General features: G+C 36.2%; 1 protein-coding gene across 4 annotated transcripts in view; it reads left to right on the top strand.

The window, feature by feature from the left end:
- Positions 1-22,595, top strand: part of NSD3 (nuclear receptor binding SET domain protein 3) — a 103,511-nt gene that overhangs the window by 33,899 nt on the left and 47,017 nt on the right. For all 4 annotated transcript variants that reach the window (XM_004428869.3, XM_004428868.3, XM_004428867.3 and 1 more), the window contains exons 2-7: positions 1,209-1,927; positions 10,285-10,356; positions 11,086-11,248; positions 17,238-17,392; positions 18,924-19,439; positions 21,157-21,283. In XM_004428869.3, the coding sequence (XP_004428926.1) occupies positions 1,253-1,927; positions 10,285-10,356; positions 11,086-11,248; positions 17,238-17,392; positions 18,924-19,439; positions 21,157-21,283 (1,708 nt within the window). In that variant the 5' untranslated portion in view covers positions 1,209-1,252. The remainder of the gene's footprint in view (positions 1-1,208; positions 1,928-10,284; positions 10,357-11,085; positions 11,249-17,237; positions 17,393-18,923; positions 19,440-21,156; positions 21,284-22,595) is intronic.

Genomic DNA, 22,595 nt, shown 5'->3' with positions numbered 1-22,595 from the left:
TGCAATAGTTGTAAGAGTATAATACAGTGACTATAATGCAAAGATTATAATGCAATGACCCAAGCAAAAGTGTGCATCAGAATCAGCTGGAATGTGGTCTTAAAATATTCATGCTCTAGGCTTCACTATATATTTATTGAATTAGATTCATCAATAGATGGACCTAGACATGTGCATTTTGTAAAAGTATCCCAGATGATTCTGCTGTATGTACCACTGGTTAAAAATAACTAGATAGTGGCAAGAGTGTAGAGAATCAGGCATCCTCACACACTGTTGGTAGGAATGTAAATTGATATAGTACAGCCTATAAGAACAGTTTCGCAGTATCTATCAAAATTGGACATCTGTCCTATAGAAATACATATATGCACAAAGAAAGTTTCCTATAGACCTGTTTATAATATCAAATAACTGTGAGCAACTAAATGATTGTCCGTACACAAATGATTAAATACATCATACTAGATACCACGGTTGTTTACTGTGCAGCCATCTAAAGAATGATATATGTGTGAAAATTATCTGTATGTGCTGATGTAGAAAGATATCTAGGATATATTGTTAGGTTGAATAAGCAAGTCACAGAATAAACCCTATTTTAAAAATTTTATATGTAAATATGTAGAGAAAGATTTGGAAGAATACCCACCAAAGTGTTTACAGTGGTTATCCGTGACATAAAGGAATGGGAATGATGGAGGGGGAGAGGAATAGGCCTTTTTCCTTTTGTATTTAAAATGTTTGCAATAAGATTTTATTATTTTTGTAATAAGGAAAAGAAACACTGGACAAAACATGAATGATTTAAAGGAAGCTCGTATGGAACCTAATTTGTGTGTGTCAGGACACTGCTTATTTTGCAAATACCAGTTTTAACCTGAGACTTACAATCTATAATCTCTAACTTGGGAAACAGAAAGGGATGTCAAAACTATTTTGCATGTTTGCAAAGAAAATAAAATTTTGTTACTAAAGTTATTATGAAAGTAATTGAGAGTTTCAAACAGATAAGCTTATTTAAGATATAAAGTATTTGCCCTGTGTCAGAATTATATTGGCTATCTGCTTTAAAAATATTTGGTGTCTATGCATAGCTGGATATGAAAATTGGGTTCCGAATATTTTAGTTTAATCCTTTTTCAATTGATTAGCCACTAGCCTGTGAAGATATTAACACCTTTTAATTTTTTCTTTTAAAACTTTAGGCCCGATGAGAGAAAGGGAAAGTTAAGGATGCTGGAGCAGAACAATGGATTTCTCTTTCTCTTTCATGCAAGGGATCATGGGAAACACAATTCAGCAACCACCTCAACTCATTGACTCCGCCAACATCCGTCAGGAGGATGCCTTTGATAACAACAGTGACATTGTTGAAGATGGTGGCCAGACACCATATGAAGCTACCTTGCAGCAAGGCTTTCAGTACCCACCTACAACAGAAGATCTTCCTCCACTCACAAATGGCTATCCACCATCAATCAGCATGTATGAAGCTCAAGCCAAATACCAGTCATATAATCAGTATCCCAATGGGTCAGCCAATGGCTTTGGTGCAGTTAGAAACTTTAGCCCCACTGACTATTACCATTCAGAAATTCCAAACACAAGACCACATGAAATTCTGGAAAAACCTTCTCCTCCACAGCCACCACTTCCTCCTTCGGTACCACAAACTGTGATTCCAAAGAAGACTGGCTCACCTGAAATTAAACTAAAAATAACCAAAACTATCCAGAATGGCAGGGAATTGTTTGAGTCTTCCCTTTGTGGAGACCTTTTAAATGAAGTACAGGCAAGTGAGCACACAAAGTCAAAGCATGAAAGCAGAAAAGAAAAGAGGAAAAAAAGCAACAAGCATGACTCATCTAGATCTGAAGAGCGCAAGTCACACAAAATCCCCAAACTGGAACCAGAGGAACAAAATGTAAGTTGAAACATCTTTTTGAAAAATTTTGTAATATTTCACATTTACTGGAAGTCCAAGAGATATTTTTCAGTTTTTATCTCTTCAAATATAAATACTTCTGATAACTTCTTTCTTCTAATCCCTAGCAAGGAGCATGGGATATTATAATAGGTGCTGAGTAAATATTTGTTGAATAAATAAATGGACGTCAATAGAGTGAAGAAATATTTTTAAAACATGTGGCACTTAAGAATCTTGCTTCTTATGTTTCTTTGTCTAATCGCCTCACTTATTTTTATTTGCTTATAATAAACTCCTGGTTTCTGAAGATGAAGAGGAAAGGCAAAGAGAAGGTGGTTAATTATATTGGTTTTCATTATTTTAGACCAACTTTTGCCAGTAGAGCTTGGATTTAACAGTCATTACTAATGCGTTTGCTACAGAATAACCTGAAGTAATAGTGGAACTCTTTTTATTAAAATCAGAGTTAGTATTCATGTATATTGATTAAAACTTCAGGTAGAGTTTTTATAAAAGTCATTCTTCATAGGTAAGTTAAGATACATGTTGCTGAATTTCTTAATATCTCTGAGGTTTCGGTATGAGTTTTCTTGATAATAGTAGGTATGTAACAAATCAGTTCTAGCTTGAATGGAGAGTTTTTAGTTAGTATTCTAATACATGGTATGAATTGAAGATGTTTCCCAGACATTGATTTGGGAAGAAATGAACAGATATTCTCTGTTCATTTTTGTGACAGTTGTCTGCTTTATATCTGGTATGCCTGAATGAGTTAATTTATTATCTTTTATTCAAAGAAATGTTTACCTCTTACCAACTCACCTTTCCCTTGGTACCTAGGTTCCAGTACTTCATACAACTCAGATGGGATCTTTTTCTAGAGTAAAGGTCACACTGGTTCTAGACTCGCACAAGTCCCACCGTGATATTTCAATATGTTTTTCTCATTTTTCTGTAGTTTTCTTATTCATTTAACAAATATATATTGAGTACCTACTGTGTGCTAGACACTTTTCTAAGAATTGAAAGTAGGGCAATGAATGAAAAGTAGAGATGCCAGCTTTCAGGGTGCTTATATTCTAATAAGAGGAGCCAGAAAATACATACATACATGTTTACACACACAGGTATGCGTATAAGTTCAGATAGTGTTAAGTGCTGTCAGAACTGGTCGATGAGATCAAGAGTAATCAGGGACACTTTAGCTATTCTGGTGTCTTAGTTCTGCATCTGTAAAATGAAAGCTTTAGAACTAAATGGTTTCTGAAATGTTTTTTAATTTCTTATGTCATTTATTAAATGACCCCCACAGAATTTAGCTCACATAATCTCTTATACTGACTATTTATTAAATAAATGAATAAATGGAATGAGAGAGGTTAACTTTTTGCACTCCAGATATGTTCACTGTAGCATTAGTTTCCTAGACCTTCAGTGAAAAGACACATGGTGCACCATGACCCTTGGGAATCACAAAAATGCATACAACCTGAATTTGGTTTTAGCCTAGTTCCTGAGAACTGTCTTACTGCCTCATCTTGCTTTTGCTCTAGAGAATCTGGCAAATAGGAGAATATCCAGTTTTACTTATTAGGCTAGACTTTTTGCCTGTATTGATAAACTGAATTAAAAATATATCTCAAAATAGAAATAGGGCTGGAAGCAATTAGAGGCAGGATAAGATAGTCTATGTTTCATATATACTTTTTGCTTTATTGGAATCTAGGGAGACATTCAGTGCAATGATATTTCTAGTAGTCACTTTGCAATGAGATTTTAAAGCCAGTTATGTCTTTGTTGGATATCTGGTATGCCTGGCTCTTTTATATTATTACTTAAACTTTTCAGTTAACTGTTATATCCAGGAATTAGAATAGTTAGATATAATTTAAGAGTTTTAGTTCATTGTCTTTATTAGTAAATCATGTGGGGCCTAATTTAATATTTCATTATTTAGGATCTTACAACACCTTGGGATAAAGGAATGTCAATTTGACTGTATAAATGTAGCAAGTGGCATTGATTGAACTAAATATTACCAAGACCATTGCCTGAAATTTTGGGGGAAAATCCAGGGTTTGTTCTTGTCTCTCCTTCTCCCCTCTGACCCTTTCTTCCTCTTTCCCTCTCTCCCCGCCTCCTCCTCTCTCCCTGCCTCCTTTCTCCCTCCCCCCATCCTTCTCATCCTCTTTCTCTCTCTCTCTCCCCGCCTTTCCTCCTCCTTTTTCTTTCAAAGAAGTAAGGTAAAGGGCTAAGTTGTTGTCCATTGAATTTTGATTAATTAAAATTTTATCACACCTGGGGCTATTATAAGCCTAAGAGATGGGTGCCATAAAAGTTGTCCTCCATTCTGGTAACAGAATTTTACAGCTAGAACTCCAAGGCTCTTGCCTGTTATTAGTGTCATGCTTTTACTAAGCTATACAGATGACAAGTAATGTGCACGAATTAATCTGCTTTGTAACCTTATATGTTTTTTAATTGAGTTCCCTTAACTTGAACATCTGTTTTACTTCCTTCAGGACAGTTTTATTTTTGGTGTGTTTTATTTTATTTTTATTTATTTATTTATTTTTTTGTGAGGAAGATCAGCCCTGAGCTAACATCCATGCCAATCCACCTCTTTTTGCTGAGGAAGACCGGCCCTGAGCTAACATCTATTGCCAATCCTCCTCCTTTTTTTTTTTTCCCCCCTTTTTCTCCCCAAAGCCCCAGTAGATAGTTGTATGTCATAGTTGCACATCCTGCTAGTTGCTGTATGTGGGACGCTGCCTCAGCATGGCCGGACAAGCGGTGCGTCAGTGCGTGCCCGGGATCCGAACCCAGGCCGCTAGTAGCGGAGCGTGTGCACTTAACCACTAAGCCATGGGGCCAGCCCCCTTTTTAAGTGTTTTAATATTTGATACCCTTCTGCTTCCTGGTTGTCACTAGGGATCCAAGCCCTTGGTGTTTAGCATTGTAGAGGGCTTAGAAGTGAAAGAGAAGCCTGAGTCTGCTGACGCCACTGGACAGCTCCCCTCCCCCAGACACCTTAGGGAAGCATATTGAGAACTGTGTGCCTGGAGAAAAAGTTTGAAATGATTGTCCTCAAGCTGGATTTATATTTTATATATATATATATATATTTTTTTTTCCCCCTTAAAAGCCCACTCATGGGTTCTTTTTCAAGCAAACAAAATCTCATGTAAATACACTTCAGGATTTCACTCACTACTTTTTTCTTTTTTTTCTTAGTATTTGATCTACAAGTCTTTCCTCCCAATCCTGTGCTGTTTGGCCTTCTAAAGAGTGGCTGTTATTTGGAACAACCTAAGTATATCTTCTCCACAATGAAAATGTGTCCAAACATCTAGGCAGCAGGGGACCTGAGATCACTACTGAAATTGTATATTTTGTAAAGCTGCTTTAGCTGTTTTTCCTCCCACCAAATTAGAAACATGTGGAAATGTTTCTGAACGTCTTCCTTCTTGGCAGGTGTAATGCCTCAGGCATGTGAGTGTAGGCCCTATTCAAACTTTGGTCTTCCACTAGCACCTCCGTGGGCTTATCCACTAAGGCTAGTGTCATTAACTCTTAGCTTGCCGTTTTCACTTACAAAAAGCCAAATAACTGGTGCAGACCCATTAGCACTAAGTTAAAGGTCATATTTGGTTCTCTAGCCTCAGAGTATTAGGTCCTAAAATTCTTAGAAACTGTTCATATGCAAAATGTTCCTTTTGTACAGACTTTTTTAAGATTACTTAAGCAATTATTCTGAAAGTAAAAGAAAAATGCACGAACCATTTATTGTCTTTAAAATTTTCTTTCCACCTTAAATATTGACGTAAGTTTTGGGTTCTTTTAGAGAATACGATTTTGCTTAATGTTTTGAAAATTATTAAAGAGTTTGGAAATCTCCCAGATTTGATGCATATTATTCATCTTAATAAATCTCTTGGGTTTTAATAAAAGTACTAGACCAAATTTTTTTTTTTTTTTTTTGGTGAGGAGATCAGCCCTGTGCTAACATCTGCCAATCCTCCTCTTTTTTTGCCGAGGAGGACTGGCCCTGGGCTAACATCTGTGCCCATCTTCCTCCACTTTATATGGGATGCCGCCACAGCATGGCTTGCCAAGCAGTGTGTCGGTGCGCGCCCGGGATCCAAACCTGCGAACCTCAGGCCGCCGCAGCGGAGCGCGTGCACTTAACCGCTTGCGCCACCGGGCAGGCCCCCGACCAAATTTTTTTAAAGGAATATTTAGGATAATGTAATTTTATTTTAGCTACTCTCTTAACATATTTTTTTCCTGTTTAGGAAACTTCCTGCGATTCTTTCCTGGAATATAGGTCTTTGTATGTGGAATCAACTAAAAATGTAAAAACGTGTTATATACCCATAAAATCATAAGTTTAAAATTAGGATGACTTGAACACGAAAGAGAGCTAACTCACTGTCATCTTGTTCTCTGATGCTTTCTCTTCCTAAAGCAACACTATTAGTACCAAAAAGTGTATCTTCTGTCCTTACTTGATTTTAATCTCTTTTAAAGCTTATCTATCCTTTGAACAACTGAAGAAAAATGATTTTATACCCAGAAGTATTTTATCCGTTGGCATTTTCTGACTCCTTATTTTTCTTGACTCCTAAGCATTTGACTTCCATTGACTATTTCGTCTTAAAAACTTCCTCCCTTCTTAATTGGTTTTTGTGGTACTATGCTATCTCTTGGTTTATCCTCTTACCTTTCTTTTGAGCTCAAGTCATAGATCTCTAAATGCCTACTAGATATTTCTGTTTTGCTCACACATTAGCACATTTTACGATGTATATTCCCTTTCTATCATTGCAGCATCCTTATTTGACTTCTTTTTCCTTCTTTTATTTATTTAGTATTGAAAGCTTAAAATAAACCTTCTTGGGCTTCTTTCTCTCCCTTGCCATTTCTTTCCATTTAAAATGACTGCACATGGGCCGGCCCCGTGGCTTAGCGGTTAGGTGTGCGCGCTCTGCTGCTGGTGCCCCGGGTTCGGATCCCGGGCGCGCACCCACACACTGCTTGTCCAGCCATGCTGAGGCCGCGTCCCGCATACAGCGGCTGGAAGGATGTGCAGCTGTGACATACAACTATCTACTGGGGCTTTGGGGGAAAAAAATAAAATAAATAAAATCTTAAAAAAAAAATAAAATAAAATGACTGCGTAAAAAATTTCAATTCTATGAAAGTGATTTTAATAGTGTTTCAAGCCAGCCTGAAGGAAATGTGAACAATCTGGAACAAACCAAAAAATCAAAAAAAGATAATACATTTGAATAATAAAAAGATTTTGAAGGAAATCCTGTCTTTAATCTAGAAAGGGAAAAATGTTAATGGGCTACAGGCCATCTCTTACAATAATAGGATTCTGTTGTTTGGCAAAGATTAGTCACTCCTTATCTATCTGCCCTCAAAAAGAGTTCTAGAGATCCCTTGCACCCAGACATCATGAAGATTGAACGTGTGGAGGAGGATGACTCGCTTTCTTGGCCACATATGTGCTTCCTGCTGTAGCTTGAGAATGAAAGGCTGAGGTGAAGGCTTAAGCTACATCTGTAGACTGAAATGAAGCTGCCAAATGGGCCGATGCAAATGTGGACAGTATTTCTAAACTGCTTTATCCTTACACTAGTGATCAGGAAAACAATTTTCATTTGAACATAGATTTTTCTTTTCTTGTTCAGTGAGTGGGTCCTGTTGGATTAGATATTCATGGTACCCCACAGATGCAGCCAACAGAGCTAGTTTTGTGCCCTTCAACAAATGGCCACTACCTTCCTTCACCTGGGCCATGTCCAGTATTTCCAGAAACCTCCTAAGTAAACAGTCTGCCTTCTGTCTTGCTCCCTCCCAGAATATACTCCACATAACAGCTAACGTGATCTTTTAAAAACATAAATTGGCATGTGTTACTTTATGTATTACTCTACCTAATCCTCTTCAGTGGCTTTTCATTGCACTTAAGATAAAACACTTGACCCTGGCCTGCAAGACCCTCAAAATGTAGCCTGCCTCCCCACTCTCATCTTGTAACCTCTCTCCTCTTTGGGGCAGTGAAGTCCATGGTAATGGCCTTCTTGAAGTTTTTACCTTTTTTAAGCTCAGGGACCTCACACATGCCAATCCTTCTCTCTGGAGTGTTCTTTCCCCCACTTTTTACTAGACTCCCTCTTCTTCCTTTGAGTCTCAGATTATAATTTACTTTCTCAGAGAGGCCTTTCCTGACCGTCATATCTAAAGATACACACTCACACACACACACACGAACACCATTATTTCTCTTCATACATTTACATTGTATAAGTGTATGTTTGTGTTTTTATTTGTTTAATGTCTGTCTGTCCTACCTAGCTGTAAGCTCTTGAGGCCAGGGATCACATCTGTTTCACCCTTGTGTACTCAACTTCCACAACAGTGCCTGGAAAGTCGTGGGCAATGTTGAATGAATGATTGATACTTGGGGTTTGGGATATTTGTCTGGCTTAGCATTTCCTAACAATTAAAAACTTTCTAACAATTTCTTTTATTTAATGAAACTTTGTTTTTACAACAGTGTCTTGAATATCTTTGAGAATTTTAAGTAGCTTCTAGAATTAGCCATATGTTTTAGTGGAATTAAGACCTAATTTGATGGATATATCCCTATTTTTAAGCCATCTAAATCAAAGTCTGTTCTTTGACAAGTGAGAAATTTTTAAAAATCTTTTAAATTACAAAGTAATTTGCTTTTTACAGAAAATGTAAATAATATAAAAGTATAGATCTTCCCTCACCATTTCCTTAATCTTGTTCCCCAAAGATAACTACTCTTATCAATTTGGTGTACAATATATCAAATATTTTTCAAGGCATATACAGACTATTTTTAAATAAAAAGTGGAAAGATGTTGATAGACATGTAGATTACTGACATGATATAGTGCTGTAGTTACCATCCCTCTGCTTAGATTTTGTTTTGTGTATTTCTGTAGAATAGGTTCCTAAAATACAGTTGCTAGATTGAAGAGTGTACATATTTTGAATTTTGATAGATCCTTCCAAATTACCTCCCCAAAGGGTTGTAGGAATTAATTTTTAAGTTACATATTTGTGGGTTTTATGATTGGAAAAGTAATGTTGATTATAGACAATTTGACAAATATAGAAAAGCACACCCCAAAAAATCACTTATTCCATCATCTGGTGGTATCCTTCTAGTCCTTTTTTCTGTGCACATAAAAAAATTATTTTTCCAGGCTAGCCCAGTGGCGTAGTGGTTAAGTGCGTGGCTCCGCTGTGGGGGCCTGGGGTTCAGATCCCGGGCGCGGACCTACGCACCACTTGTCAAGCCGTGCTGTGGCGGAGTCCCGTATAAAGTGGAGGAAGATGGGCTTGGATGTTAAACCAGGGCCAGTCTTCCTCAGCAAAAAGAGGAGAATTGGTGACAGATGTTAGCTCAGGGCTAATCTTCCTCACAAAAGAAAAAAAATTATTTTTCCACGATTGGAATAATACTATACAAACTGCTTTGCAATTTGCTGTTTTCAAATAACATTATGTTGTTATTTTTCCATGTCATTTTAAAATTTATTTATATTATTCCACTATCTAGTTATAATTTATTTAATTCTACATTTTTGGACATCTAGACTGTTGCTAATATTTGCTCTTAAAAATAGCACTGGTGTGCATATCTTTGTTCTTATATATATATATTTTTATACCTCTCAATGCTTTTTCTTTTTTTTTAATTTTATTTATTTATTTTTTCCACCAAAGCCCCAGTAGATAGTTGTATGTCATAGCTGCACATCCTTTTAGTTGCTGTATGTGGGACGCGGCCTCAGCATGGCCGGAGAAGCGGTGCGTCGGTGCACGCCCGGGATCCGAACCCGGGCCGCCAGCAGCGGAGCGCGTGCACTCAACCGCTAAGCCACGGGGCCGGCCCTCAGTGCTTTTTCAATATACATTTTTAGAAGTGGATTTGCTGGGTCTGAGTCTGAAAATTTAAGGCTTTTCATACGTATTGCCAAATTGCTTTCCAGAGAAATGCCAAGTTACATTTTACTGGCAATCTCACAGTGCCCATTTTTCTGCACTCTGGTGGGTTAAAAAAAAAACACACATAAGAAATTAAGTTTTAAAAATAATAAAATAAGAAATGGGAAATATAGCTGTGGTGTGGAATAGAAAATGAGTATTAAGACACAGCCTCATGTACTGTGTAAGCTGTATTCTTATTCCTTACATTATTCAGTTAATAAATATCCTTTATTCTCTTCGCTATTTAGTTTTCTTTGACTCTTTTTTGTGTATGTCACAGTTCTTTGGTTTGCTGCCATTTTATTCTTTTCACCTAGAGACCAAATGAGAGGGTTGACACGGTATCAGAAAAACCAAGAGAAGATCCAATTCTAAAAGAGGAAACCCCGGTGAGTTGCTTTATTGAATACTGTCTAACCGGGCCGGCCCCGTGGCGCAAGCGGTTAAGTGCACATGCTCCGCTGCGGCAGCCCGGGGTTTGCCGGGCCGGATCCCGGGCGCACACCGATGCACCGCTTGGCTAAGCCATGCTGTGGTAGCGTCCCATATAAAGTAGAGGAAGATGGGCACGGATGTTAGCCCAGGGCCAGTCTTCCTCAGCAAAAAAGAGGAGGATTGGCATTGGATGTTAGATCAGGGCTGGTCCTCCTCACACACACAAAAAAAAAACTGAATACTGTCTAACCAAATACAGTGTAAGAAAGTGAAAGCAGAGTCATTAAAGTACAACACATTTAACACATTATTACAGTTACGTACTTCATTTCAGAAGTTAGACTGAAATAAATCTTGAAGCTGGTTTAAGAGGTAGATATTTTCAGTAAATTATTTTCCTTTTCAAAACTATAGCCGCTTTTTAATAGATTTTGTGAATTCTCAAGATGCCTCATCAATAATTTGGCAATTAGAAACCATCAATCCTATTTTCAATGTTTGGAGTGGGGCTTATTAATTATTTTCCTCCTCTTTTTTTCCCTTTTGCTAGTTATAGATAGCAAGTATCAGAGAAAAGTATGATGGAAGATAAATTTACATGGTTAGCATGTTTAATGTACTTTGTACATAGTTTCTTTTTTTAAATTTTTCTGCTGATGAAGTTTTATGACCTTTTCCAATAGGTTCAGCCGATATTATCTTCTGTTCCAACAACAGAAGTGTCTGCCGGTGTTAAGTTCCAGGTTGGCGATCTTGTTTGGTCTAAGGTGGGAACCTATCCTTGGTGGCCTTGTATGGTTTCAAGTGATCCCCAGCTCGAGGTTCATACCAAAATTAATACAAGAGGTAAGAAAAGGCATAAATAGAAATTAAGTAAAAGGTTGGGGAAAGTGAATCTGAAATGTTGTGAATGAATATAAGAATACACACATGCTATATAATCTGACACCACAATATACATAGTTATATCAATTTTTAATAACCAGTGAAATAATTATGGTCATCTTAACTGGCAGAGAGCATCTACAGCTGATATAGTCCTTGTTTTCCCTTATAACACCCTGCATTTGTTTTATAATTTTTTTCACACTTCTTTTTTTAAAAAACCTTAATCTGACTGACCTCTCATATGAATTCCAAAAGAAAGCAGATAGATAAGTAATAAAATGTCTTATATGAGCTTAATAGGCGTTTGGGCCAAGATTTCTTTGAACATTTATATTTCATCTTTGACTCCTATGGATAGTAATTTTTTACCCAGACTGGTGCTTTTCTTCCTGATAAATTTTGCAGGATGCTTTTTCCTCCTTCACTCCATTTTTGAATCTTTAACTTTACTGGGACATCCTAATAAATTCAGTATGACATAGAAGTATAGCTTGAATCTAGCTATATAGCGTAGAATCCTACCTTAGGAATGTTAATAAATATTAAGGAAAGATGTGTTCTAACTTTTTCTTACTCCTTTTCCTGGGTTTGACCAAAACATGTAGATTAGATTCCTGAGATTCTAGCGTTTGGAATGGACTTGCTTAGTAGCCAGAGAAAGATTTGAGTTTGGAATTTTTTTCTGGGTATTTGCTTTGTGAACTCACTCTTGTTACATGTTGAGTTCTTTATTATCTGTGACAACTTTGTACCTATTTCTTTTCCTCTCACTTTAAACTTTGTATCTTGGTCCCAGTTCACTGTTATAAGTCTAGCAAGTCAGATTTGTGACAGGATCAGCCATATCTGTAACTCTTGTGCTACACAGCCAGGAGTTCTGCAGTGGTGTGGAAGGCAATCACCTTGTCATTATAACCTGCTAATTAAAGCTTGGGGTAACTGGACGCATCAATGGGACAGAAGTCAAAAAAAACACAACATGGTTGAATGTCTACTTTTGTGCAAGGCACGCCGTGTTAAGCAATTCTCTTACATATTTTCTTATGTAGGCCTCATAGCAGAACACTATGGAGTAGGTACTATTGTTATCCTTATGTTTCATATAAGTAAGTAGAGTCTCAGAGAAATCTTATTCCATAACCTCCACTCTTAAACACTACTCTATATTAGAGGGAAAGTGATTGAATTCACCTAGTTATAATTTACAGAGGTTGGGGGGAGGCAGTCCTGGTTCCTTCATCTTAAGAGTATTGGACTAGTAATCTCTGAAGCACCTTGCAGCTTGAATAATCTATGATTCTATGAATGGGAGAAGAAAGGAACAAGGATTTCCCAAGAGGGCCAAGCCTTCTTAAATAAAGCAATTCATGTCTATACCTGGGCCTCCAGAGCACTCTAAGATATTATATCATGTGAGAGTTGTAGTTCTTCAATTCTCTCCTCTTAGAAAAGCATCCTTTTGAGATTATATAGTTTCACATTTAATTACTTTAGGAAAACCTGCTAATTTCAGCTTTTTTATAGGGTACAAATGAAAGCACAATTCATGCCTCATCTGTATTTCAAAGGAAGTATTTAAATTTAGTTTTATGAATTAATCTAATCTCATCTGGTACCCCCTAGGCAGTCTCCTACTTTAGTGCTGGAAAAACTGATTTTCTTTGTATTATTGAGGAAACCAAAAATATGAGAATTTAAGAAATCTGAGAATTTAGGTTTAAAAAAATGCATATTCTGATGTTTCAAATTTTCTCTTTTTCTACAGTAGTTTTTTAAATAATAGCTTTCTTGAGATATGATTTATATACCATAAAATTTACTCTTTTAAAGTGTGCAATTCAGTGATTTTTAGTACATTTACAGAGTTATGTGGCCGTCACCACAATATAATTTTAGAACATTTTCATCAACCCAAAAGAGAAATCCCGTATCCATTAACAGTCACTCCCCATTCCTCTCTTCCTCCCCCAGCCCTAAGCAGCCGCTGACTGCTTTCTCTCGCTTAGATTTGCCTTTTCTGGACGTTTCATATAAATGGAAGCATACAATCTGTGGCCTTTTGTGTCTGGCTTCTTTCACTTAGGCTAATGTCTTAGAGGTTCCTCTATGTTGTAGCATCTATCAGTACATCAGCTCTTTTTATTGCCAAATAACATTCCACGGTATGGCTATGCAGTGCAGTTTTAAATGAAGTAGTTTTCTAATAGTTTTTCTGAAACCCAAAAAAACACGGCATAAAACTTAATTTTTACTTTGTAAAATTCATCTTCATTATATGTAGTAATCATTGGTTTCCATATTGTTATTAGTCAGTATTGTTATTAGTCAGATTCTTAGCACTGGAAAATATATTAACGGTTTTCACACATAAAGATATAATTCCTTGTAAGAGCATGTTGAAAGATGTTTGGATCACATGTCTATTTTAAGTTATATTTCATTGTTTAGGTCTCATTTTAAGTTTAAAAGTTAAAAATGAAATGTTTTTTCTGCTTATAACAATACAAAAATATATATAGTCAGAAGCAAAAGGTGTCCATAGTCTAATCCTCCAGATATGTAACTAGTATTACGAGTTTGAGAGTGATTCTTTTCCTCTATGCATATTGTAATTAATAGACACAAAAATAAAGATTTTACTGAGAGTTTTAAGTGATATCACATTATACCTATTGTAACTTTTAATTGTAATATATTTTTTTAAGTTTAAAACTGGATGATTTTACCTTTGTATTATTTTTCTTATATAAAAACATTTCATCAACATTTTTCTGTTGGAAATTTAGCCTATTATTCAGAGACGGATGTGTTTGGTTCTCAGTCTCTCAGGTCTTTAGGTTTTTATTTCACTCTTATTTTATAGTTTTCCAGCCAGCAGGAAACAAAGTGCTAACAAAGAGGCAAATTGATTTGTTTCATCTGTAGTAAATGATTTAATGGAGGAAGAAGTTCAAAATAAAGATTAAAATGAGATTATATTATCTGTGAGTTTTAGTTTTTATGTTTTTAACTATAAAGTCCTCTGGGATTATCTGTTTGCTTCTGAGTAACTGACTCTGACTTTTGGAAACAGATTATGTCCCATGTTCTTTTTACCCTATCACCTGTCCCCATCACCCTGTCCTCCAAACTTACCTGTTAGTTTAGGTTATATTTCTGTTTTTGTCCCTCAGAACCCTTGGACTTTTGATAAACTTTCTTTGATTAATTATAATCAGATTTGTGCTTGGCACTTCCTTCTCAGATTAGATGATACGGAAATCTGAGTTGTGTGTGTGTGTTTCTGTCTTCTCATAGGCTATTTTACATATTTTCAAAATAATTCCTTAGATAATTTCCTATTAATGTCTAATAAAATTAAAAATTTTCAAATCCAAGAAATACTCGATTTCAGATAACTAAGTTCAATCTAAGACTATACCCACATTTTTCTAGTCAGGATCTGCTTATTGCCTTTCTCTCCCTACTTGAATTATCTTGAATTCCCTGAGAACGGTTTCTACATTTCTCTGTTAACTTGATACTTCAGAGAAGATTTTCAAACTAGCTTTAGTAAAGGACCAATTTTTGTTTTTGTTTTTAAATTTCCAGTCCACCAAAGACCAATATTTCTGTAAAATACAATAAAATTAACTATGAGAAAAATGAAAGGCCTCCTTGTCCAAAAAAATACATAGGATAAGACCCCTGATCATGCGCCAAGATGTCATGGCAATGTCCAATTAGCATAGTTTTTAAATGCTTATTCTAACTTGTGTGCTTATTTTGTCACAGACTGGCTTGTTCTGGGAACCACACTTTCAGAGTAGCACTACTCTGGAGAAACGGTTCTCAGATGTTTTGGTCCCAGAACCCCTCTACTCTTAAAATTTGAGGACTCTAAAAAGCTTTTGTTTACCTGGGTTATATCCTTTACTGTTTATTTTAATTTAGAAATTAAAGCTGAGAAATTTAAAAATATTTACTAATTCACTTTAAAATAACCCATTATATGTTATCATTAATTATGTTTTTCTGAAAAATAACTATTGTCTCAAAAAAATTAATGAGAAGAATGGTATTGTTTTACATGTTTGCAAATCTCTTTAATGTCTAGCTTAAGTGAAGACACCCGATTCTTGTGTCTGCTTCTACATTCAATCTGTTATGATTTGTTTTGGTTGAAGTATATGAAGATAATCTGGCCTCACATAGATGTGTAGTTGGAAAAGGGGAAGAGTAGTTTAATAGCTTTTTCAGATAATTGTGGATATATTTCTTTGATATTACACCAAAACTCAACAAGGGGTCGCTTAGTTGCAATGTGGAATCTGAAATCGATTTATCAATAAACTTTTTGTACTTTGTTTTTTGGGGGATTTTTTCTTTTTTTTTTTTTTTTTTTGGTGAGGACGATTAGCACTGAGCTAACATCTGTTCCCAATCCTCCTATTTTTGCTGAGAAAGATTGGCCCTGAGCTAACATCTGTGCCCATCTTCCTCTCTTTTTCTTGTATGTGGGACACTGCCACAGCATGGCTTGCTGAGTGGTGAGTACGTCCCCACTGGGGATCCAAACTTGCAAACCCTGGGCCACCGAAGCGGAGCGTGTGAACTTAACCATTATGCCACCCAGCCGGCCGGCTTTTTTTACTTTGTTACATTAAAATCCATTGGTTCCGTCTTGCACTTTGAATGGCTCTCTTACCTTTCATGATTTTTTAACATCAAACATTGGCCATTTAAAAAATATTGGTTTACCAAGTCATGCATATCTTCCAAATGTTGACATATTCCTTTATGGATATTTTTTTAAATCACATTATTTAACATAACCACATATTTCATCAGAAAATTCTTTGAATATTGGGAAGTTGGAAGACTCATAGGGGCAGATACTAGTTTTCCAAAATTCTAATTTTTGCTTGAAAGATCAAATTTTATTATTGGCAACAAATTCTGTCATTTGTTTTCTTTGAAGTGACAGACTTGCTGTGTTCATTTTTGAGGAAATAGCTGCCAAATGCTCAAGTGTAAATACCCATAGTTCTTCCGCCAGTCCTTCTTTCAAGTGAGGATGGCGTCACATGAGACAGTGGCCAGTGCAACTCAAACCGTCACATGAGTGCTTTTCCTTAAGATAACTGTTGTGCTTCAGTCTGCAGAAGTGCTTTATGCCTGCTTCCCATTTTGTCACATGGACTATTAAAAGGACATGTAGTCAAGGGTTGAGATTTAGTAAAATTAATAATTTTTACTGCTTTATCAAGGATATTAAGTAAAACTGGCTTTTTTTTTTTTTTTAACTGCCAGTGTATGGTTGTGAAGAATACAACCTTAGTATAGTTTGGTGTCACTCATTGCCTTTATTTGTGCTAAGATGCCAGCAGTCTTATCTTCCACCATTGCTCTTGCAGTATTAAGTGCAAATGTCAACATAGCGAAAAAGACAAATAACATCTTGGTATTATTATGAGGGTAGTTTTGACCTCACAGGATTCCTGAAGGAGTCTCAGTAGCCTTTCCTCCTCCACCCCCAGGTCTGGATACCACACTTTTATATAGCTAGAAAAGCAGTTTGTCTAGCACCTGGCTTTTAAAAGCCCAAGAAAAGATGTTATACATTTTTTGAAGGAAAAATTATTTTATACCCAAATTTGCTTGTAAAAGGGTTTGAGGCAAGTAAAAATTAAGTGTGTAACCAAGGTAACAAATCTGATAATTAGCAGAATTTCTGATTTTCTTTCTTTTAAAACTTGCTTTACTAACTTTAATCATTTGGGGTGATTTTTAAGTAATTGTTAGTTGTGTAATTGGTAGGTGCTGGATTATATCTTTGGACAATCCATGATGTACAATTTTTAATAGGAGTAATAATGCTAGGGAATCTGGGTTAGGTTCACATTTTTGACAAAGTATATGTGGATGCTTATGTTCTGAGATGGTTAATAAGAATTTTTACTTATAGGTGCCCGAGAGTATCATGTCCAATTTTTTAGCAACCAGCCAGAGAGGGCATGGGTTCATGAAAAGCGGGTACGAGAGTATAAAGGTCATAAACAGTATGAAGAATTACTGGCTGAGGCAACCAAACAAGCCAGCAACCACTCTGAGAAACAAAAGGTAACTGACAACATATTAACAATATCAATCGAATATGGTTTTTAAAGGACTTAATAATTTAGTAGAACTTTTCATACTTGAATTCAGACAATTATTAGAATGATTTATTATTTTAACTCCTTTCAGTTTTAATAATTTATTGGAACTGTGTCAATAAGTTTTAATGTCATATAAACAACATTATAGTACTATTAAAAATGTTATCTTCTTAATTCAATGTTGGATTCTATTTTGGATTGAATTAATGTGCATACGTCTCGTAGATGCTAGTGAAGTTTGGATTTTGCCACAGATTTTTATTCTTTTTCCTATTTCATCATCTTTCCATGAGTCCCCTTTATTCTTACTTAGGAAAATTGTTTTCTGAAAGTAAAGTTTTTAAAATACTTACTGAACATCTATTGTGAGACAGGCACTGTTTTAAGCATTTTTTATATATTCGCTTAATCTTCATAACTTAAATGAGGTAGATACTATTATTCCTATTTCTACTGATGAAGAAATTAAGGCACAGAAAAGTTAAGTAACTGGTTCAACCAAGGTTACATAAGTGATAGAACCAAGAAATATGTTTGATGTGGTGGTGGATATTTAAGAATTTTGACATGAATTCTCTCCTGATAATCTCTCTGGTTGGGATTTTTAAATTCAACTTATTTTAGTGTGGGTCTCTTGTGATTCAGAAATTTGTCATATTTTTATGCTTTAAAAGCTAAATTTTATCACAGAGGATTTTGATTGATTTTGTCAGACTTAACATTTTGTAGATTTATATACATCAGTATTTGACATATACTCTACCATCTCATAGTTTCATTAGCTAATTTCTAACTGCCTCAGTCTAACCCCGTGGATAATTCCTAATTGCTTTGGTCATCTCATAGACCTTTATTCAAAGTTTTCTTATCTGTCTTGCCAATCCAAAGTCTTCTGATCAGTGTGGACGTAGAGACCTGTGGAAACTGTGATTCAGGTTTATTTTTTCCTTCATGCATTCCTGCTTTCCTGCGTCTTGTCGGCTTTCGTTTGTTCCACAGAGCTCTGTCCTCTCTCTTCGTTCTGCTCCTGCTTGCATTATGGAACAGCCTAGCAGCACAGCTTCACATGCTGGCCCTCTGCCAGCTGACTGTTGCTCTCTGTAGCACCCCTGAGCTTTAGGCTGTTGTTTTTAATGTTGGTGTTTTATTGGCCACTGAAAGTCATCATTTCTGTAATCTTTCTTCTCTTTGTCCTCATTATTGCTAGCTTTTTATGACTATGATGTCAGAAGGACGACTCCCTCTTTGAGGGACTTGTGCAGCAGAGTGGTCAACAAAGGATATATAAAAGAGAGTAGACCTGCGTGTCATCTGATAGTAATCCTGATTTATCAGAGTTACGGAGTTATAACATGTCATTTATTTGACTGAAGAGCCTGAAGATATTTATGTATACTAGAAAGATGACAAGATCACATGGGAAATACATATTGGTTTAAATATACCTGTTAGATTAAAACATGTACGATAATGCTTGTATCTTTTTTTTAAAGATTCGGAAACCCCGACCTCAGAGAGAACGTGCTCAATGGGATATTGGCATTGCCCATGCAGAGAAAGCACTGAAAATGACCCGAGAGGAAAGAATAGAACAGTATACTTTTATCTATATTGATAAACAGCCTGAGGAGGCTTTATCCCAAGCGAAAAAGAATGTTGCCTCCAAAGCTGAAGTTAAAAAACCCCGAAGACCAAGATCAGTGCTGAATACCCAGCCAGAACAGACCAATGCAGGTGAGGTGGCCTCCTCACTATCAGGTACTGACATCCGGAGACACAGCCAGAGGCGGCACACGAGTGTGGAAGAGGAGGAGCCCCCTCCTGTTAAAGTAGCCTGGAAAACGGCAGCAGCGAGGAAGTCCTTACCCGCTTCCATTACCATGCACAGAGGGGGCCTGGATCTGCAGAAGTGTAACATGTCTCCAGTTGTGAAAATTGAACAAGTGTTTGCTCTTCAGAATGCTACAGGAGATGGGAAGTTTATTGATCAATTTGTTTATTCAACAAAGGTACCTCCTTTTTTCATGGGTTTTTGGGGGGAACAGTATTTAATAAATAGTCAACCTTGGCATTTAAAAAAAAACAAACAACACAAGGTCATAATTTAAATATCCTTTGTATCCACTGCATTTGAAATGTGTAGTCAGTTTACTCTAAGATGGACCAGGAAAGACATAAGCAAAAAGGCTATGTTGTTGTTCTTTTTTTCCCCTCTTTTGTAATATCCCCATCTGTACTAGATTAATCTTGAGCTGTGCAGCCAAAATTGAGCTTTGCTCCCTAAAGTCTTGGGAAAAAACTGGGCACTTTGCCTGTTTCTAGTTTGTAAATTTTTCTCAGTTGCAAAGTGTGCTTCTTACTAAATCATTTTTGTCAGTTATCTGAATTAACCATTGTAATGATTGTACCTGCTGATCTGTTTGGTCGCACCAGCAATTTTGTTAGACTCACGTTGGCTTGGGATAGCTAATGCGTTTTAGAAAAATACCAGAACTATGTTTGTTCTACAACAATTAACTGTGGTGATACTTGGGTAATGGGGTGAAAATGGCCTCTTCAAACTGAATGCCTCCATCAGCCAGCCCTGGGCCTCCATTTAGGGCACTTAAACACTTTAGCTTTAAGACTTGAAAACTCTTTCATAACCTTTGTAATATTTATTCCCTATACCTCCTCACTACCCTCCCAGCCCATACCACAATCGTGGGCCTGTGAATTAGATTTAATGGCACCTCATAAATGTGTACTTTTAAAGAATTCTGTGCTTATTTCCTAACATTGTCATATGCTTATAAAATAATTAAATATAGGTATGCCTCATTAGTGATAATTTTCCTAGAGAGAAGTGTAAGGTCCTCTCTTAACCTGTTTTTGCCTGTAGGTTCAGCTGATTTCAGTAAGGCTAAGCTACTGGGAAAACTTAAGTTACAGTCCCCACTTGGTTCTGCTGATAGCTTTGAACAGCAAATGAATACTTTGCATTTTTTTTTAAATCCAAATTGGCTTTATTCTTGGAATTAGTTTTTATCTGCTTTTGGATGCACAAATCAAACTTTGTCACTCCCCCTCCAAAGAGTGCTACTTAAATGAAATTTGAGATAAAACTGATCTTTTAAAAGGAAAGCTTTAAAAATACATAAATATTTATAAATCACTCTTTTATTTCATTGCATTAAAAATACTTAAAATGAGACAGAAGTGTAATTGTACCTACCTTCTCTCTGCTCAAAGTTGCTTATTGGGTGCACATTTTGGTCACCATGAGTGGCATATTTCTGTATCTAAGGATATTCTTGTCTTTCAAGATGCGTTGACAGTTTTATCTGTGTAGTAGAGTACTTGACCAAATAGAAAGGACTAGAGTTCTCTTACTGTGATATGAGTAAAGGGAGAGACTATTCAGACCAGAAAATATTTTGTTTTTGACAGAAAACTAGGTAGTACAGGTTCATTTGTTTACATTTGTTCCACAATGATAATAGGTGATAGATATTCATCATCTAGACTTAGACAAAGTTTTTTTTTCCCCATGTAGTCTCATTTTATGTTTTAGAATACATCCTGATGACTTAATAAAATTGTTCTGATAATGGCTAAGACAATAAATTAACTGCAATCAAAGACCATACAAAATTCAACCAAATTATGATCATCTTAAGCTATCTTTCTAAGCAAATGATGCCATTTTCCCCTGGTAATCACCTGTTTTTTTAATTTATTTTGAAGGGAATTGGTAACAAAACGGAAATAAGTGTCAGGGGACAAGACAGACTTATAATTTCTACACCAAACCAGAGAAATGAAAAGGCAACTCAGAATATGTCATCTTCTGAAGTGACATCTGGTTCTACAGGTGGGTATGTATGAGGAGTAGATAGAGCCATTGTGAGGGGTCATAGTTCTATTCTACTGTAACATAGAAGCTATGTACCTAAGAAACTTTTAGTTATCACAATCAAAATATATTTAAATAAACTATAAAAGCAGTTATTTCAATAGGAAAGAATGGTTTCAAGGCTAGAAAGCCTTATTCATAGTAACAGGAATTTACTGGGGTTTTTTTTACTTATTTACTTATTTTTTCTACAGGAATTTAAATGATAGGAGGGTTTTATGATTAAGAGTATAGTTATAAAACCTATATATATCTGAGTAAATGCACCGTTTGATTATCTCTGTTTGCCTGAGAATAACAGCTTTACTTTTCCAGCACTATTAACACATTCTTACCATTTCCTCTTTTATCCCCTATTGGAAACAAATTGGCGGGTGCCCATGCTCTTTTCATTATTCTTAGGCGTGTTAGATGTTAGTAGCTGAGGGGCCTAGGGCATAACTCTCCTATTATAATCTGTTCTCTGATTAACAGATACCATGAATTGAAAATCAAGCTAGGGGCTGGCCCAGTGGCATAGTGGTTGAGTTCCATGTGCTAGCTTCAGTGACCCAGGTTCTCGGTTTTGGATCCTGGGCACGGACCTGCACCACCCATCAAGCCATGCTGTGGCAGGGACCCACATACAAACTAGAGGAAGATGGGCACAGGTGTTAGCTCAGGGCGACTCTTCCTCAAGCAAAAAAAGGAAGATTGGCAACAGGTACTAGCTCAGGGCCAATCTTCCTCACCAAAAAAAAAAAGAAAAGAAAAGAAAATCAAGCTATATTATTCTTGCTTAAAGGAGAAATGCCTATATTCAGTAAGATTGTGCCTTTGGAATAGTCAAAGTAATTTTTATTAAGAGACTGACTTACTAAGGACCTTAGAGTTTCACTGAGTGTCTGGTGGGTTTGGTTCATACAGCCATCAAGAAAAGAGTTAGATGTCAGCTAGCTTGGTCATTTGGAATCCTAGTTTAAGAGAAGGGAGTTTGTTACACTTTGTTCTTTTAAAAATTTTTTGAAATCGAAGAAGTGATCAAATAATTTTCTAGAAGGATTAAAGTCTTACAACCTGAGGTAGTAATCTTGAATCAGTAGTAACTCAGGCAAACCTGTGATTGAGTGGCACTAAGGGGTAAATATTTTCGTTAAGGGAAATGTTGAGTAAGATTCTCATTATTATAAAAGCTAGAGAAAAACAGTCATTGTTCAAGAAAGGACTTGGGCTAGCTTTCTTAGGAAAAAAAGTGATGAGGGCTGCAGACAGGGAGAGGTGGTGGCAGAGG

Source organism: Ceratotherium simum, chromosome 28 (assembly GCF_057802395.1).
Source record: "Ceratotherium simum simum isolate JZ-2026a chromosome 28, ASM5780239v1, whole genome shotgun sequence".
NCBI classification, from domain to species: domain Eukaryota; kingdom Metazoa; phylum Chordata; class Mammalia; order Perissodactyla; family Rhinocerotidae; genus Ceratotherium; species Ceratotherium simum.
Note: the sequence above shows the minus strand (reverse complement) of the source record. Positions and strands in the feature narration are given on the sequence as shown.